This window comes from Somniosus microcephalus, chromosome 1, assembly GCF_052327205.1.
Source record: "Somniosus microcephalus isolate GS21.2 chromosome 1, FLI_Smic_1.0, whole genome shotgun sequence".
Classification (NCBI taxonomy): domain Eukaryota; kingdom Metazoa; phylum Chordata; class Chondrichthyes; order Squaliformes; family Somniosidae; genus Somniosus; species Somniosus microcephalus.
Genome location: NC_140987.1, coordinates 428972005 through 428986773, shown reverse-complemented (window position 1 = coordinate 428986773; position 14769 = coordinate 428972005). Strand labels below are relative to the sequence as shown.

The 14769-nt window shown below is 47.5% G+C and overlaps 1 protein-coding gene across 1 annotated transcript in view; it reads right to left on the bottom strand.

The window, feature by feature from the left end:
• Window positions 1–14769, bottom strand: part of abcb7 (ATP-binding cassette, sub-family B (MDR/TAP), member 7) — an 86166-nt gene that overhangs the window by 29973 nt on the left and 41424 nt on the right. The window contains exons 9-11 of the mRNA XM_086000416.1: window positions 14030–14204; window positions 5746–5903; window positions 5301–5464 (exon numbers count right to left, since the gene is read on the bottom strand). Coding sequence (XP_085856542.1) covers window positions 5301–5464; window positions 5746–5903; window positions 14030–14204 — 497 coding nt within the window. The remainder of the gene's footprint in view (window positions 1–5300; window positions 5465–5745; window positions 5904–14029; window positions 14205–14769) is intronic.

The window sequence follows — 14769 nt, the reverse complement described above, 5'->3', positions numbered from 1 at the left end:
CCCCGCATATCTGACATGGTCAATCAGATTGCACAGTATAAAGTATTCTCGACCATCGACCTGAAGTCGGCCTACCACCAACTCCCTATCCACCCTGAGGACCGCCAGTATACCGCCTTCGAGGCGAATGGGCGCCTATACCACTTCCTTAGGGTCCCCTTCGGTGTCACTAATGGGGTCTCGGTCTTCCAAAGGGAGATGGACCAGATGGTTGACCAGAACGAACTGCAGGCTACATTCCCCTACCTAGATAACGTCACTATCTGCGGCCGCGACCGGCAGGAACATGACGCGAATCTGGAGAAATTCCTCCGTACGGCCCAACGGCTGAACCTCACCTACAATAAGGAGAAATGCGTGTTTAACACCACGCGCCTTGCCATCCTCGGCTGCGTAGTGGAGAACGGAATCATCGGCCCCGACCCAGAAAGAATGCGCCCCCTCATGGAGCTACCCCTCCCCCACTGCCCTAAAGCACTTAGGAGAACCCTGGGGCTTTTCGCCTACTATGCCCAATGGGTACCCAATTACGCGGACAAAGCCAGACCCCTCCTGAAAGCCACTTCCTTCCCCCTCACGGAGGAGGCGTGCGCGGCCTTCTCCCTCATTAAGGGAGACATAGCCAAGGCCACGATGCACGCAGTGGACGAGTCCATCCCCTTTCAGGTGGAGAGCGACGCATCCGACTTCGCCTTAGCCGCCACCCTAAACCAGGAGGGGAGGCCAGTGGCCTTCTTCTCAAGGACCCTACAGGGCCCCGAGATCCGACATTCGTCGGTCGAGAAAGAGGCCCAGGCGATCGTGGAGGCAGTACGGCGCTGGAGGCACTACCTGGCAGGCAAACGATTTACCCTCCTCACCGACCAGCGTTCGGTGGCTTTCATGTTTAATAACAAGCTGAAGGGCAAAATCAAGAATGACAAGATTTTGAGATGGAGAATCGAGCTCTCCACCTACGATTATGAGATCTTGTACCGGCCAGGCAAGCTGAACGAATCCCCTGATGCCCTTTCACGAATGACATGCGCCAGCGCGCATATCGATAGGCTTCAGACCCTCCACGACCAGCTCTGCCACCCCGGAGTCACCAGACTCTACCATTTCATTAAGGCCCGCAACCTGACCTACTCCATCGAGGAGGTCAGGACCATGACCAGGAACTGCCAGACCTGTGCGGAGTGCAAACCGCACTTCTATAGGCCGGACCGAGCAAGCCTGATCAAGGCCACCCGCCCCTTCGAGCGCCTGAGCATCGACTTTAAGGGGCCCCTCCCGTCCTCTGACCGTAATGTGTACTTCCTCAACATCGTTGATGAGTACTCCCGTTTCCCCTTTGCCTTCCCCTGCCCCGACATGACCAGTAGCACGGTCATTAAGTGCCTGAATGCCCTCTTCGCCTTGTTCGGGTTCCCGAACTATATACACAGCGACCGGGGCTCCTCCTTCATGAGCGAGGAACTCCGGCAATTCCTCCTAGAGAGAGGTATTGCAGCAAGCAGGACCACCAGCTACAACCCCAGAGGTAACGGTCAGGTGGAAAGAGAGAACGCGACGGTATGGAAGGCCGTCCTCTTAGCCTTAAAGTCTAAGGGCCTCCCAACCTCCCGCTGGCAAGAAGTCCTCCCGACAGCGCTGCACTCCATCCGGTCATTACTTTGCACGGCCACTAACACCACCCCCCATGAACGAATGTTCGTTTTCCCCAGGAAGTCGACTACGGGAACCACTCTACCAACCTGGCTGACCGCCCCGGGGCCGGTCTGGCTGCGGAAACACGTGAGGACCCATAAAACGGACCCCCTGGTCGAGGGGGTGAACCTCCTGCACGCCAACCCCCAGTACGCCTACGTGGCGTACCCAGACGGGCGGGAGGACACTGTCTCCCTACGAGACCTCGCACCCTCAGCCGATCCGGAAACACCGCCACCACCCCCCCCAACCTCAGTCCAGGTAGACGGCATGCCGGAACCCCACGAGCCCTCGCCGACCACGCAAACACCAGCATCAACACCGGATAAGGCACCAGCACCGGATAAGGCAACACCACCGCTGCGGCGATCGGAGGGGCTTACGAAGCCTCCGGACAGACTGACCTACCAGAATTGGTAGTACACTTCACCCCGCCGGACTTAATTCTAAACAAGGGGTGAATGTGGTAAACCACGTTCACTATCGTATCACTGTTAGTAGTTAGCACTGTTCACCACTGTTCGTTATAACTGTATCACTGACCACTATTGTATCACGGTACGAGGTCGCCTCTTGCCACACTGCTATACCTGGGATGACCACTGCCGACTCCGCCTTGGCTCCACCCACCAGGCCAGGTATAAAGGTGAGCGACTGGCTGGTATTCCTCCTGCTTGGATCGGATCACCCACGAGAGTGGGCTCTGTTATTTAGTCAATAAAAACCTTTAGTCACCTTCGTAACTCTTCGCCTTTTATTGGAGGAATTGATAGGTATATCACAGAGCGGATGCAGCTGGGAGCAGGACCAGAAACCAGCGGTCCCGCCCACATCCCGTCTCCTCAATTAAATTCGTGGCCTTAGAGTACTATGCACAGTTCTGGTCTCCGTATTATAAAGATATAGAGGCATTGGAGAAGGTGCAAAAAAAATTAACAAGAATGATACCAGAATTGAAAGGATATATTTATCAGGAAAGGCTGTACAGGCTGGGGCTCTTTTCTCTAGAAAAGAGAAGGCTGAGGGGGTGACCTGATAGTGATTGTCAAGAATATGAAAGGGTTTGATAGGATAGACGTAGAGAAAATGTTTCCATTTATGGGAGAGTCCAAAACAAGAGATCATCATAAATATAAAATAGTCACTAATAAATCCAATAGGGAATTCAGGAGAAACTTCTTCACCCAAAGAGTGGTAAGAATGTGGAACTTGCTACCATATGGAGTAGTTGAGTCAAATAGCATATGTGCAGTTAAGGGGAAGCTAGATAAGCGCATGAGGAAGAAAGCAGAAGAAGGATATGCTGATTGGGTTAGATGAAGAGGGGTGGGAGAAGGTTTGTGTGGACTAGTTCAGCTGACTGGCCGGTTTCTATGCTGTAGATTCTATGCCGTAGACTCTATGCAATTCTATGTAATGCTTTGCCGTAACTATAATTTGCACGTTGGAGGATAGCTGTGTACATATATAAATAATTGTATTAGGGAATTCTGTTTGATTTTTTTTTACAATCTTTGCTTTACGATCAATACCACTGCTGCTTCTGTATAATAACAGGATAGGGATAAGTAGCATTGCATTTTAATATCTTGATAATGATCAGACTGGAACCTTCAAAATTTTGAATGACTTTTACCCAATTAAATTCATTACCCAGTGGATTAAACTGCTCCTGGATGTCTATCAAGCCCAGCATTGTGAATGAGTTTGGTCAAAAAGATAAGTTTTGTGGATGCTTTTAAATGTTGAGAAAGTAGTGGAGAGGCAGAAGGGTTTAGTGAGAGAATGAGTGTGTAGGGTCAAGGCAGATGAAGGTTCTGACACCAATGGTGGAGCAAATGGAGGGGGCAGTGCACAAAAGCTCAATCAAAGGATTAAAGGCTGTGGAGGGATTTTAAGACCAGGGCTTTATTTAAATTAAACATGTTAGGGGTTAGGAACAAAGAGGCCACCAAGGACAAGAGTGATAGACAAGTGTGGCTTAGTGCAAGACAGGATACAGGCGATGTAGTTGTGAACAGAGTTTAGGGAAGGTGGAATGTAGAAGGTTGCAAAGGAGGACATTGGGGAAAGAGAGTCTAGGAGTGAAAGAAGCATGAATAAAGGTTTTGATAGTAGTAGAGGTGAGGTAAGGACATAGGCTGGTGATATTGAGGAGGTGGAAATTAACGCACTAGGTGATGGATAGATGCTGGGGTTTGAAGCTCATTTCTGCAAAGAGGATGCCAATGTTTTGCATGGCCTGGCTCAGCCTGGGACAATGGCCGGGGAGGGGGTCGGAGTGAGTGGCAAGGGAGCGGAGTTCATCGTGTGAGCCAAATACAATAGCTTTGGCCCTCCCGAAAATATCTGGAATTTTTTTTTGACTTACTCACAACTTGATGTAGACACATGGGCCTAGAAATTGGGTTCTGGTCTTGCCAGGGCTGTAGCGCCAGAAAGTTTGCGCCAGCGGTAATGCGGCAGCGCCCGACGAAAATTCGGGTGCGCCGGGCCCAGACGGAGGCGGGCGCTAAAACCCTCCTTTAGCGCCTCAAAACGGGCGTCAACTTGGGTTTCCCGGCGCTAATCCCCCGCTGCGGCACCCGATGCGGTGCGGCAGGCGGGGGAACTGCAGGCCTCCTCCTCCTGTTAAGGAGGAGCTGCCTGCAGCCGACAACTGTCCGGCGGATTGACCCGACATCTGAGCCCGGCACCTCGGGGAAGTGCCGGGCTCGCATGAGACACTGATCAGGGCCGCGGGGGGGGAATGCAGGAGTCCGGGAAGGGAGGTGCGGGCAGGCGGCCGCCGGGAACGCGGCCGGCCGCCGCTCCACCTTTATGCGCCGGCGCACACTGGGGGAAGACTCTGTTGCCAGAGTCTTAGTTGCGCCTGCCACGGGCGAGGCGGGCGCAACTGAATTTCGGCTTGGGGCCGGGTTACCACGGCAACCGGGACGCTGCGCACACCGATGACGTCATCGGTGCCGGCGCAGCGCTACCGGTCTACCGCCGCGGAAGGGCCCCAGGCAATTTAGGAACCGGCGCCAATTGCAGCGCTCGGCCCTCTAGCGCCGCAAAATCGGTGCTAAGGGCACTGAATTTCTAGGCCATAGTCTGACAGCACTGATGTGGTCCTGGCCTCAAGGGATGTGGTATGAGAGGTATAGCTGGGCACTATCAACATATATATGGAAGCTGACCCCCATGCTAGCAGATGACATCACCAACACTTTGCTGGTCAGAGAGGTTAACTACTGATAAATGAATAATCAAAAACAGGAACATTCGTTTCTGAAATTATAATTTTCAAAGCAAGGTAAAAATAAAGGAACAAAAAATGGCATTAGCTAAGCAATATCACTGACTAGAGAAGTCCCTAGTTCAGTTTCTCATCTATGCTGAATCAAGTAATATCAGTGGGACAGCAAGTCCCTGGGCTAAAAGAGGAAGTCAGCTAGGGGTCCACTGCTGATCAAACAGTGACTCCTGCTCATAAGTGTGAGAGAGAAAGAAAATTATGAGACAACACGCAAACTCAAGAGACAGAAAGATGAATAAAGTGGAGAAAATTGGAAACATTTGAAAAGCAAATCTAAATGGCAAGACTACCAGTGTAAATGACCACCTACCCTGAACCACTACCACCTACAATTGCCACTTTCTTCCCAGCAGGAATTTCAAATGATACTCCATCGAGAACTTTTTGACCATCAATATATTCAAAGTAAACATCGTCAAAAGTGATTGTAGATTTCTCAGGAGTAACCTGAAGTACTGGAGCCATTTTTATTTCCTAAAAAAGTCAAAAAAAACAAAGTTACGTTACTCAGCTGGGAGCCAGATCCACATCAGGTTTTCCACCCAGAAATTAATGACTTGAGACGGTTTTGGACACTTCAAACCTTCAGTTTTTAATGGAAAGGTTTTCAATACATTAACTATACATATACATAGACACATAACACACACATACACATATATATAACATATACACAAATTCACACACCAATTTCTGGCTAACAACCCAGAACTTGAGTCCTGCATCATTGACTTTCAAGAACTGTACTACCTTACCTTGATCTTTGTGTCAACGCTTAGCAAGGTAAACAAAGTGTTCATGTCTATTAACGCCTGCCGTGTCTCTCTATATACGGTGCCCAGAAAATTTAAGGGAAGAGACAATTGGAAAAGTAGCCCATTTACCATCACCAGGTCTCCTACCGTTAGCGTACCTACAAAAGAATGGGATGTTGCAATAAATTTCTATATAGATTTAAATTCAATTCAACTTAAGAAACAAAAAAGTTTGAACATTATCTTTTTACAATTTAGGAACAACATTTGCATTATCCAGTTTAAGGTGATGAGTTTAACTTAATGGGAGTCTATTAATCTGAATTCATCAATTACTGTTTCGTTAATTCTCAGCTAGCCTACTAAATTGAGCACCTTACTTAGTAGTTTTTCCTTCCCCATCCACCTCTCTTCAAGGTGGATGGGGAAGGCAAAATACATACAAACCAGCAGGAAGATCTATCCCACCCCAAACTATGCCTCTAACACAAAATGCAGCTTTAGCAGTTTTTATTATGTCCGTGTATAATTGAGACACGGACTGCAGGAGTTGATTATAACAAGTCTTTACTGAATGGAGACAACCTGGAAACTGAAACTACAGAAGCCTGCTAGGGCCTTTTATACAGGGGTGGTCACTGCTGGTACTGCAGTCTCAGACCAGTTATTCCCTTAAAGGTACATACACAACAATTCCTCCCCTTTTAGATAAACAGTACATAACATTCATTTAACAACTAAATAATAACTAATTACAATTACGGTTGCTAGATACATTGGTTGAAGTTAAGCAATTATAAGTTCAGTCTTTGAGGAGGCTTCCTGATTCTGTCTGGATAACGCCTCTTTGGGGTATCAGGTTCTTCTGGCAAGGTTGAGTCGGGATCAATGTCGTTGTTTGGTTCGTCTGCTTCCAATATCACCGATTCGGAGGTAGATGCAATTGGTACTCGGTTTCATCGCCAGGTGTATCAGATCGTGGTGTGGAGTTGACGTTTTCCAGTGATTCTAGAATCTGGTCAGCATGGCGTCTTACAATGCTCTCTCCAACGTCCACGGTATACATTAGAGGTCCTTGCCATGTACAGATCGTTCCTGACTGCCATTTCTCTGTGCGGTAGTCCTGGGCCAAAACTGGTTGACCTCTCTTAAAACTCCTGGTAGGCCTTTCATTCATATTCTGAAACTGCCTGTTCTCCACATCTCTTCTGACGTTTGGCTTAACCAAATCCAAGCGGCATCGTAGTCTTCGATTGAAGAACATCATGGCTGGAGTTTGGTTGGTAACCGCATGTGTCGCATTCCGGTATGCAAACAAGAAGTTATCCACCTTGTGTTGTAGGGGTATATCTTCATTACACATTGCCTTGATAGCCTTCTTGAATGTTTGAACAAACCTCTCGGCCAATCCATTAGTGGCTGGATGATATGGGGTGGATGTGTAATGCTTAACACCATTGTTCTTTAAGAACCTCCGGAACTCTTCAGACACAAACTGTGGTCCATTGTCAGAGCAAATCTGTTCAGGCAGCCCATTCCTGGCGAATATGGTTCGTAAGACTGTGATAGTTTTTTCTGTGGTGGTTGAGGACATTTTTATTACCTCTGGCCACTTTGAATGTGCATCCACCACAATTAAAAACATCGAGTCCATAAAGGGACCAGCAAAATCAATGTGCACCCTTTGCCATGGAGATGAGGGCCACTCCCATGGATGTAGAGGGGCTTGTGGTGGGGCGTTTTGGACCTTCTGGCATCCAGTACAGCTCTTGGTCATCTCTTTGATTTCTCTATCGATTCCCGGCCACCACACAAACGCTCTGGCAAAGTTCTTCATTTTTACCCCTCCCAGATGACCCTCATGAAGCTCATTGAGCACTCTATCCTTCAATTTGGGTGGAATTACTACTCTGGATCCACACATCAAGGTTCCTCTGCACACTGACAGCTGTTCTCTTCTCGGCAAGAATGCTGGCAACAGTGGTTCGCCATGTGCTGGCCATCCCTTCACCGTTAAATCATAGACCCTGGAGAGTGTCGGGTCATTTCGTGTTTCCTTTTCTATGTTTGCATTCGTCACAGGGAGACATTCGACTATAGTCGAGTGGAATAACTCCACTGGATCCACTGCCAGTTCCTCTTCCACCGTCGGCAACGGTAGGCGCAACAATCCATCAGCATTCCCATGCTGTTTAGTTCCTTTGTACTCGATGTCATATTGGTGTGCCCCTAGGAACAGGGACCACCTCTGTAGCCGTTGTGCCGTCATTATCGGTACGCCCTTCTTAGGGTTGAAAATGGAGACAAGAGGTTGATGATCAGTTCGTAGAGTAAATTTCTGACCGTGCAGGTAGTGATTGAACTTCTTCACCCCCCACACCAGGCTGAGGGCCTCTCTGTCAATCTGGGCGTAGTTACGCTCGGCTGAAGTTAACGAGCGTGATGCAAAAGCTATCGGCCTCTCTGAACCATCAAGGAATTTGTGACAGTACCGCCCCAATGCCATTGGGAGACGCATCACACGCCAGTCTTATCGGTAGTGATGGGTTGTAGTGAGCCAATACTTCTCTTGAAGTGATTAGGTCTTTACTCTTCTGAAAGGCCCGCTTACATTTGTAACCCCTTTCTCGGTTCTCTAGATATATGTGAGATGTGGTCTCTGTTGTAGACAGTATTCTATAGTCCAGTAAGGAGATCACTACTACAATGGCTTAATTCTAATTATCTTACTTTATAGTTTTAACATCAGACAGTATAAGAAGATTACAGGTCAATGAGCTAAATTAGACATTTGCATGCATTAGAATGAATCTAGACATAATAAACATACATTCTCCATTTACATGGATTCAAAGGAGAATCTGTCCCTGTGTCCAAATTCGAGTGCACTCTTTCGTTGGCGCGCTTAAGTTGGAGCTCATGCTATGTATAATGTCTGCAAGACTTACGACTCCGAACCCCTTCGTTGAATTCTCTTCACCATCACTGAATCCCACTTGGAGTTCTGGATGCAGAGCACACAGCAGCAGCTGGAGTTGGTGACTCTCTCTCTCCAGCTTTTCCAAGTAGATCCCCATCAGCACGAGGCAAGCAGCTCTCCCCAGACCTCTACTTTGCAGATCTGGGTTCAGATGACGATCCCCCGGTACTGGTGACTTGCAGCCAGCCAGTTCAGGATGCAGTGCTACTAATACGAAGGGCGGCGGCCGAGTTTGGAAGCCCGGGACGGGATGCGGCAGCCATTTGTCTCCTGAGCCCTCTTTTCAGAGCTCCTGCCCTCTTCTCTTCCAGTCGCTCTCTGCAGCTTTTTTTCCCGCTCGAAAAACCTGACTCCACCCCTTCCTCCTGGGGTTTCTGCCTGGAGACTGCGCAGCCTCACTGTCTGCAACAGTTGATACTGGTGCAGAATTATGGAAAGTATGCTCTTCGTCACATTGTGTCCTTAAAAGTTCTTGCCGTACCTTCACATGGGCAACTTTAACCCAGGGATTTATAACAATGATAATACAGTGTCTAAGTTAAAGATTGATAACCATACTTAGCGTACATAACATTTCCAGTGGGTATTACACATTCATTGCTCCATTTCCATGCTACTCCCGTTCGTAGTAGGGCGTTCAGTGGATGCAGAATTGTGGACAAATTCGGCAAAAACTTATGGTAGTAATTCACCAATCCGAGGAATTACCTCAGTTGCGACACATTTTCAGGCGCTGGAGCCTTAACTACCGCTTCAATTTTGTCAGGGGACTTATGTAACCCCTCTTCATCAATCACGTGGCCACAATACGATATGTTTCTTAAAAAACTCGCACTTGGGGCGATTGGCTCGTAGCCCATGTTCATGTAGTCTAGTGAGCAACTGGTCTAGGTTGGCAAGGTGTTCATTGTCATCTTCACCTGTCACTAGGATATCGTCCAAGTAACACGGAGTCCCCGGAATCCCTTGCAGGGCTTGTTCCATCGCTCTTTGCCATATCGCCGGAGCTGATGCTACTCCGAATACCAGTCGATTATACTGGTAAAGATCTTTGCGAGTGTTTATCGTGAGATACTTCCTAGAGGATTCTTCAACCTCCATCTGCAAATATGCTTGCGGTAGGTCAATTTTTGTAAAACGCTTCCCTCCAGATAGTGAGGCGAAGATATCTTCTATCCTTGGAAGAGGATATTGTACTGTGTGAAGGACTGGGTTCACAGTCACCTTGAAGTCCCCACAGATGCGAACCTTCCTTGGCTCCTCAGACTTATTGTTTAACGTTTTCTTCATGACAGGAACAATGGGTGTCGCCCACTCGCTCCAGTCTGCCTTAGATAACACGCCTGCCTTCGGCAGATTCTCCAGCTCTGCCTCGACGGCTGGGCGAATTGCATATGGTACCGGTCTTGCTTTGAAAAACTTGGGAATTGCATTCTCCTCTATTTTTATCGAGGCGGTTATGCCTTTAAGAGTGCCCAGTTCTTGTTGAAATACCTCTTTGGCGTCAGCTAAGATTGTTGACAATCGTCCAGGAGTGACGTCGTCATCCTTTTTACCAGCCACCGTCAGTGCCTGAATGGAGTGCCAATCTAAACTTATCTTTCTGATCCATTCACGTCCCAATAACGGTGGTCCACCATCTTGCAGAATGTAGAGATACAATTTCCGTATTTTCTTGCCGTTGTATTCGACAGGCACCCTTATTTTTCCTCTGGGGTATACTTTTTGCCCCGTATACATCCTCAAGACAATGGATGTCTCTCTCAAGGGTATGTGTGAGAATAGCCGCTCGTAGTCTCGTCGATTCATGACAGTTAGAGCTGATCCTGTATCCAATTCCATTTTGACTTGGGACCCTGCTATCGTGAGGGTGACCCAAATGGTTCGGTGATCCTCTTTTGCGATTACGTTGTGAAGTTTGAGACAGCTTAGTCTCTTGTTCCCGGATTCACTATCGCTCATCTGGTCTTCGGAACTACTGTCCGTCATCTTTTGTACTTTCCTGTACGGTTCCTTAGTAGCCTTTTTGTTGTCGTTGGTCTTCTTCCCAGACCTGCAAACTCGTGCAATGTGTCCCATCTTTCCGCATTGCCTGCATATTTTGTCCTTAGACCAGCAGTCCTTCTGGTCATGGTTTGTTCTGCCGCAGCGATAACATTTTGCAAATCCCCGTGTCATTTCGTGGGTGCCGTATTCCTGTGGCTTTTGTTGTATTTCCGCAGCTCCCCTTGCTGCTGCTTCGTAAGATACTGCCACGCTGAAAGCCTTATCTAGCGTCAGCTCTTTCTCGGAGAGTAACCTCGCTGGGTTCCTTCACTCAGGAGTCCACAGACAAATTTGTCCCGTAAGGTATCTGCCAGTCCTGCTCCGAACTGGCAGTGCTTTGATAGCTTGCGTAGTTCCGTAAGGTAATCAGCATTGCTCTCATTTTTATGCTGATTTCTCCTGTGGAATTTAAATCTTTCTGCTATCAGCAGCGGTGTAGGATTTAGGTGTTCCTGTGGGATAGCAACAATTTCGTTAAAACTCTTCGCCTTCGGTTTGGCTGGAGTAATCAGGTCCCGCAATAGGCCGTACGTTCTTGCGCCCATTAAATTTAGCAATACCGATGCCTTTTTCTCATCGGCTATTTCGTTTGCCTCGCAATATACCTCGACTCTTTCCACATACGTGGTCCAGTCTTCTATTGCATTATCGAAGGCAGTGATATCGCCAGTCTTTGGCATCTTGAAAATCTAAGATGGCGCCTCCCGCGCTTTGCCTTCGTCCCCGATGGATCAAAATGGCGCCTCCCGCGCTTTTCCTTCTTCCCCGAGTTAAGATGGCGCCTCCCGCGCTTTCCCGCCGCTGCCAACGCTGTTGCTGGCGATTATATTTATTTTACTATCCTGTAATGGCGACGCCCTATGGTCTTCACGCCTCCCCGATCACTGCTGCCAACGCCGCTCTCCGCGGTATTTTTATTTTTCTATCGCGCTTCAATATTTGCTCCGTTAATTGAAGAACCGTTCCCGTCGTGGAGCGGACCCTCTGGGACACTTCCCTCCCTCTTCTTAGGTCCGAACGCTGCCCGGCTTCGAAGCACCGGCCGCGCCCTGTGTGCTCCACCCTCTCTCTCTCTCTTTGCTTCCCGACTCGCTGCCCGGCCCCGTTGCAGAGCCACCCGATCGAGCTCTAGCCCGCCGCAGCCCAGGAAGGATCAGTGCACTACCTGCCACCAGCCCGATTAGCTGGGAAACCACAGACTGGAGAACAAAGCCCGGCTCTCGACAGTCTCTCCTGCACTTTTCAATTCAATGATTTGGAGGGCAGTTGCCCACGGTCAACGCCCGTTTCTCGAGTTTCTTTGGATTACTATTTTTTTTTCTTTCTTCTGGCTTCGACCTTCAATAACGTCGTCTGAGGTGCTGCCGAGTTGCAGGTAAGTTCGTTTCTTACTCGTCGCCAGTATTATGTCCATGTATAATTGAGACACGGACTGCAGGAGTTGATTATAACAAGTCTTTACTGAATGGAGACAACCTGGAAACTGAAACTACAGAAGCCTGCTAGGGCCTTTTATACAGGGGTGGTCACTGCCGGTACTGCAGTCTGAGACCAATTATTCCCTTAAAAGGTACATACACAACAGTTTTTATCCCCATTCATTCTTGGGATATGGGCGTCGCTGCCATTCTGGCATGTATTGCCCATCCCTAGCTGCTCTCAAGGTGGTGGTGGGCCGCCTTCTTGAATGGGGTACATGTGGTGAAGGTGCTCCCACAGCACTGTTAGGTGGGGAGTTCCAGGATTTGACCCAGCGATCATCAAAGTACAGCAATATATGTCCAAATTGGGATGGTGTGTGACTTGGAGGTGATGGCATTCCCATACATCCGCTGCTTTTGTCCTTCAAGGTGGTGGAAGTCACAGGTTTGGGAAGTACTGCCGAAGAAGTCGTGGCATGTTGCTGCAGTGCATCCTATAGATAGTTCACATTGCAGCCAGGGCACGATGGTAGTGGATGTTTAAGCTAGTGGATGAGGTGCCAATCAAGTGGATTACTTTGTCCTGGATGGTGTTGAGCTTCTTGGGTGTTGTTGCAGCATCACCCATCCAGGCAAAAGGAATGTATTCCATCACACTCCTGACTTGTGCCTTTTAGGTGGTGGAAAGGCTTTGGAGAGTCAGTGACTGCTTCTGGACCATCCTTACTAAAGGATATACAAATATGGAGATGGCAGGGCAGTGAAAGGAGACAAAATAGTGGCCAGATCTCCAATTCAAAATGCTGCACCTTTTTTTAATGCCATATGGCTAAACTGTAACAGCTAATGTTTTAACTATATGATTAATTCAAAATTTGACACTTTAAAGCACATCAATTTTCTATTATACCAATTTTTCTCCACTTCATTTGGATCATATTTTTTTTTTATTTTTTATAAAGGGACATGGTCATCTGGTCAAGGAGGACAAGGTGAGTGATTACAGTCAAAAACTGCAATCTTGTATAAAAGATTTGACTTGATCACTTTTCAAACTCTTGTTATTGAAATGAACCGGTCACCATATTGGGTAGAGCAAAGAGACACGCTTACATCAGGAATTTTTGCATTGCAAGCCAAAACCCTGATGCTATGGCCATTTAGTAGATATGAGTTCACTAGATTTTCAGATCAGTTGCAGGTTCATTCCTGCTGATGCAGCCAATAATCTTTTCTTTTGGATTGGCTGATAAAATGAAACACAGTACCTGTACATCTAAAAATATATTATTCAATGAATTCTATTTTCCAGAATTGATAAAGGGGATAATGGGAGGGGAGAAGGGAAGATATGTCAAAGTATTCCTAAATAATCTACCCCATATGATTCATGAAATAAAGAAATTATTCTTCTGCTTGTTAGGAGCACTCAAATTGCTTCACTTGCCAGCAGCCTGCTGGATACTCGTGACCTACCACATTGGGTCTTATGCCTGGAGGACAGCCACTCTACTGGCGCGCACACAATTCGGTCAGTGAGTCACTAGTCCTCGAGAAGCGCAGGGCAGCATCCTTCCAGGTCCTTAATGCACATCTATGCTCCTACAAACAGAGCCACAGCATGGATGTTGAGCAGCTATTGCCCGAGACCCAACACAGTGGGTTCTCCAGCAGGGTCAATGAGTTACACAAATTGCATCTTATAGCAGAAAGTAGGATTACTGCTCAAAACATATAAACTGATAGCGGGAAGAGAAGAACGTTACATGAAAGGATATCCCACCCAACATTGGAGGCTATAAAGCTTTAAACATATTCACCAGTTTAACTGCAGTACCTGCCAGGATTCCTTGACTTGCAAGCAACATGATCCCCGTCAGGCCAAAGCTAAAGATAAGATTCTGACCAAAGTTCAGTGCTGCGAGGCTCGAGGTAGTCTTCAGAGATGCATCTTCATAAGTCTTCAAGTACCCATCATATTTCTCTGCTTCATACTTCTCGTTGTTGAAATACTGTAATAAAAATGTTAAACTATGGTACTCTTTTTCATCAATCGAGAGAACTGGTTTTGCATAATAAGAATTTACCTTTTAAATTTAGAGCAAACAGGTTACACGTTAGAAAGCACACATTTATAAAGTGTAAATATTTGAAGAATTTTCTTCAGAACGTAGTGCCTCTCCCCAGTGATATACACTCTGAAATTATTCCCACCTTTTCCACAATTTTCTGCTCTGTTGTTCTTCTGAAGGCATTGGCTCCTTGCCAGGCTATGTTTCCATGGATGCCAGACAACCTCTGTTAGCTCTCCAAAGTGGCCATTTTTCATGTGTGCGTTGGCAGGCTATTTAACCACAGGGGGCATCACAGCCAAGACCAATTTTGTTGTCATCCAACGCCCACCTTCAACAGAGTTCACTGGATTACAATTACAATCAGGTGCAGGGAACCCTGGCTCATTTTCTCCTCCCCAACCTAGGGGCACTGAGGCAAATTGTTCCCTTCCTGCCAGTGCCCCAGCTGAGACCAACTAGCATTTCTACCAGTGAACCTTGTTCAAAGAGAAAGCTCAACTGT